At 52.7% G+C, this 4713-nt stretch overlaps 1 protein-coding gene across 1 annotated transcript in view; it reads left to right on the top strand.

The window, feature by feature from the left end:
- The window catches only part of CNGB1 (cyclic nucleotide gated channel beta 1), a 24905-nt gene extending 21246 nt beyond the window's left edge, over positions 1 to 3659 (top strand). The window contains exons 16-21 of the mRNA XM_010004391.1: positions 68 to 227; positions 737 to 834; positions 918 to 1001; positions 1412 to 1530; positions 2797 to 2943; positions 3443 to 3659. Coding sequence (XP_010002693.1) covers positions 68 to 227; positions 737 to 834; positions 918 to 1001; positions 1412 to 1530; positions 2797 to 2943; positions 3443 to 3659 — 825 coding nt within the window. The remainder of the gene's footprint in view (positions 1 to 67; positions 228 to 736; positions 835 to 917; positions 1002 to 1411; positions 1531 to 2796; positions 2944 to 3442) is intronic.
- Positions 3660 to 4713: the final 1054 nt, after the last annotated feature.

The raw sequence follows: 4713 nt of genomic DNA, 5'->3' as shown, positions 1-4713 counted from the left end.
GCTGAACCTGCATGATGGGTAAGTGACAGCAACTGAACCATCTCTTCCACCCTTTCCTTCCATTCAGATGAGAGATGTGGTGGGTGCTGCTACTGCAGGGCAAACATACTACAGGAGCTGCATGGACAGTACCATTAAATATATGAACTTCTACAAAATCCCCAAAACTGTTCAGAACCGGGTGAAAACGTGGTACGAGTACACATGGCACTCGCAAGGCATGCTAGGTGAGCTCAGGGAGCAGTGCGTGTGACTGTGCCTGCCTGGCAGAGCTGAAGTGTTGCTGTCATAGCACTCTAGTTTTGGGTGGAGGTGGCTTTTTTTTTCCCTCTATGCTACATGGGCTTGTTGGCCCACTAATAGAGTGTTTAAGCTGGCACTGGGCTGCAGCACCATGGTGACCCAGCACATGGAGCCCAGCCTCCCATCTGCTTTCTCATAGCTGGCCAGAGCATGTCCAATGGCAAAGCCACTAGCTCACCCCACCAGGAAATCACAGAATCATAGAATGGTTTGGGTTGGAAGGGACTTAAAGATCATCTAGATCCAACCCCCTGCATGGGCAAAGATACCTCCCAGGTTGCTCCAAGTCCTCTCCAACCTGCCCTCGAACACTTCCAGAGATGGGGCCTCCTGCCCTCTGCCACCAAAAGGAGGGATGCTTTCCCCCCTGCCATGCCAAGGACACACTCAGATCAAGTGCTGGAAACTGCCAGTTTTCTGCTTTCTCTCCCAGATGAGTCGGAGCTGCTGGTGCAGCTGCCAGACAAGATGAGACTGGACATTGCCATTGAGGTGAACTACAACATTGTGAGCAAAGTGGCCCTCTTCCAGGTACCATCATTAGCTTGGTCACAGCTGGTGGGGCTTGACCACTGGCATGGACTCATGGCTCTCTTGGCTCTCTTCTGGCTTAGGGCTGCGACAGGCAGATGATCTTTGACATGCTGAAGCGGCTCAAATCAGTGGTCTACCTGCCTAATGACTATGTGTGTAAGAAGGTAAGGTGGTGCTCAGGTGCCCTCTGGTCCCCAGTGTCACGGCCAGGCTGTGCAGGGCACCAGGAGCAAGGCAGAGCAGGGAGACCCAGGCCCGCCCATCACCGTGGCATCCAGCTACTTCACAGGGAGGGAATTCAGAGCAAGACCCCTGGGTTGCAACTGATCTTGTGCAGAGACTGACCTCTCCTGCTGCAGCTATGAACAGCAGGAGGGACAGGTGGAGCCTGCCGAGGTGGAGGAGACGTTGGGCTGCTTAGAGGAGGATGCTGGGTAGCGAGCACCACCAGGACAAAGTGTTGCAAGAGCTTTGAGTAGTGTGGTCGGTGGAGTTCCCAACAGGACACAGGCTGGGGGATCTCTAAGGTTGGCCTGTTTCTGGTCACCTCCCACAGCCCCTGTCTTCCCTGCAGGGAGAAATTGGCCGTGAGATGTACATCATCCAGGCAGGACAAGTGCAGGTGCTGGGAGGACCCGACGGCACAACCGTGCTGGTGACCCTGAAACCTGGATCCGTGTTTGGAGAAATAAGGTGAGGAGTCACAGTGATAGAGATGAAGGCACTTGGGTGTGGAGGACCAGCAACACCCTGATTTATCCTGATGACTGGCAGCATCTGCTACATAAATTACAGCCTTTTTTTCTTGGAGCTTTCCAGCTCTTTTTGTTGTGGTGTTTGGTTTTTTTTGTCATAGTGCTGTTTGCTGCCTGGCCAGCAGCTTCCTCCTGTGGACACAAACACAGCAACCAAGGCTTGGCTTGTTCCCCAATCTCAATCAGCTCCTCTCCCTCCTCCTTCTCTTGCCAGTTTCCCCCCTGATTTTTGGCGTTGCCTGAAGTCAACAGGAGCAAACAACCCCACTCCTCTGCTGCCAAGCCCTGTTCCTTCCTGGGCCCCACCAGGCCCATTTTATGACCCATTTTGGCACCTGGCAAGATGCATGGAAAGTGGACACCACTCCCTGCTCATTCCCAGGGCTGCACCATCATGGCTCTGAGCTACGAGGGGCAGGACAGGGAAAGGTGGAGCAAGAAAGTGAAATCTGGAAAAAATAGGGAGGTTCTGGGGACACAGCCTGGCTCTGAGCTGGCTCCATTGCACCTTAAACCCCCCAAGTCAAGGTGCGAATTGCAGAGCAGCAGGTACAGAACATAATGGCTGCAGGGACCTGCTAGGCCACATGCAAAGTGCTGCTGCTGAGAGCAGCTGGTGGCAGTGAACAGTGGTATATGGAGGGGAATGTAGATGTTTCACTGAAACAACTCCCAGCCTTTAACCTGCCCATGTCACAGGCAGGTGAAGTCCTGTACCAATTTGTGACATGGTGACAGTTTGTCTCTCTACACCCAGCGGACACTAGAGGGGTGTCAAATGCAATATTTAAACCTTCCAACAGGCACCTAATTTTTCAGGCAGTGCTTCATGCCAGCCCTTCCCAGCAAAAATTTGGCTTGGGAAATGTCATTGGAGGGGGATGGGAGTTGAACTCTGAGTCCTCAAGAAGTGGGACACCATGGGAAATTGGGAGATTTTCAATGACAGGTGTTGTGTGGAGCCCATTGGTGGCCATGTTAACATCTCACCCTGTCCCCCTCAGCTTGCTGGCGGCAGGAGGGGGGAACAGGCCAGCCCTTCCCAGCAAAAATTTGGCTTGGGAAATGTCATTGGAGGGGGATGGGAGTTGAACTCTGAGTCCTCAAGAAGTGGGACACCATGGGAAATTGGGAGATTTTCAATGACAGGTGTTGTGTGGAGCCCATTGGTGGCCATGTTAACATCTCACCCTGTCCCCCTCAGCTTGCTGGCGGCAGGAGGGGGGAACCGCCGCACAGCCAATGTCATCGCTCACGGCTTCGCCAACCTCTTCATTTTGGATAAGAAGGACCTGAATGAGATTTTGGTGCATTACCCAGAGTCTCAGAAGCTGCTGCGTAAAAAGGCCAAGTGCGTGATGGTCCTGATGCTTTCCAGTCTGTGGGGTGATCAAAAAAGAGCAGAGGTTTCAAGGTTGTGGGGGAGATTTCATAGTATCACAGTATCATTCTGCTTGGAAAAGACCTTCACCGTCATCGAGTCCAACCACTACTTTCTCTCTGCATGAAGGCCTGGGAAAAATCCACCTGCAGGCACCAGGGGTTGGGTACAGGTCCCTGGAGGGGAGCTGGGCTGGAGCTGCTGATGGGCCAGGGGAGGCTGGGGGGGCCAGGGCCAGCCCAGCCCTGACACAAAGTTCCACTGCTAAAAATCATGGACAAAGTGCATTTGTTTCAAAATCTACTGAAATAGTCACTTTAGATTTTAGTGTTACTTAGATTTCTTCTTCTGTCCTTCCTAACGTGTGAAAAATCCCTGTCCTTTTAAAGTCTGATATTTCTGCATCCTAAAACCCAGCTAAGAGAACATAAGCCCAGACTGAAGCTGTCTCTCCTTTTCCTTGCTGTAGGAAAATGCTGAAAACCACCAATAAGCCCAAAGTGGAGAAGGCAGCACCTGGAGATGTGCTGATCATCCCCCCAAAACCTGACACCCCGAAGCTCTTCCAGGCTGCCCTGGCTGCCACGGGGAGGATGGGGGGCAGAAGAACTCTGGCCCAGCTCCGCTGGAGGCTGAAGGAGCTGAATGCAATGCAGGTGGCACAGGTCAGCCTCAGACAGGGGTAGTTTATTCCTTTGGGTCCCAGGTTGCTGCTGCCCCCAAATGACAGTTGAGGTGCCACAAAGGAGTGAGCTCAGGTCATTGAGGTCTGAGGTAACATGGGTGAATGTGAAGAGGTGGTCCAGCATCTTCCACATGGTCTTGGGAGAATGTCATTGTCCCACAGGGGTTTGTTTTCACAGAATCACAGAATTGTTCTGGTTGGAAAAAAACATCAAGTCCAACTGTTGACCCGACACTGCCAAGGCCACCACTGCCCCATGTCCCTCAGCACCACATCCACACAGCTTTGAAACCCCTCCAGGGATGGGGACTCCCCCCCTGCCCTGGGCAGCCTGGGCCAGGGCCTGACAGCCCTTTGGGGAATAAATTGTTCCCGATATCCAATCAAAACCTCCCCTGGCACAACCTGAGGCAATCTCCTCTCATCCTGAAGGTCTTCCCTCACCTCCTTGTCTCCAGGCTGGACACTCCCATCTCCCTCAGCTGCTCCTGCTCACACTTGTGCTCCAGACCCTTCCCCGGCTCCATTGCCCTTCTCTGAACACGCTCCAGCCCCTCAATGTCCTTCTTGTCCTGAGGGGCCCAGAACTCACCCCAAGATTTGGGGTGTCCCCTCCCCAGTGCCAATTTTGGCAGCACAAAAGGGAAGACTGACTTTTTGCATGGCTGTGCCAAGCCTGAGTCCAGTTTCTAGCCACAGACAAACATCTCTTCTGTGCCAGAGGCAGAGTCACTAGGGATTAATGGATGTGCTGGCGACTTCAGAGGGTGATGCTGGTGTCCAGCATCCACGGTCCAGTCAACATCTGCAAAGCTTTCCCAGAGGGGTTGGCCAAGGCCCCCAACAGCAGGTACACTATCCTGCCAGCCTGGCAGGGACATCACCCTTGCTTTTTGTCAAGAAACAGAATCACAGAATCCCAGACTGGTTTGGGTTGAAAGGGACCTTAATGCTCATCTAGATCCAACCTGCTCCAGCCCAGGAAGAAAATGGCCCTGCTCTTTTAATTATTTTTTTTTTCTTTCCCTCCAAGAGTCTCTGTTTAACTCATAAAA

The sequence above is a fragment of the Chaetura pelagica genome, unplaced genomic scaffold, assembly GCF_000747805.2.
Source record: "Chaetura pelagica isolate M959 unplaced genomic scaffold, ChaPel_1.0 scaffold379, whole genome shotgun sequence".
NCBI classification, from domain to species: Eukaryota; Metazoa; Chordata; class Aves; order Apodiformes; family Apodidae; genus Chaetura; species Chaetura pelagica.
This window is presented reverse-complemented; position numbering and strand designations above follow the sequence as displayed.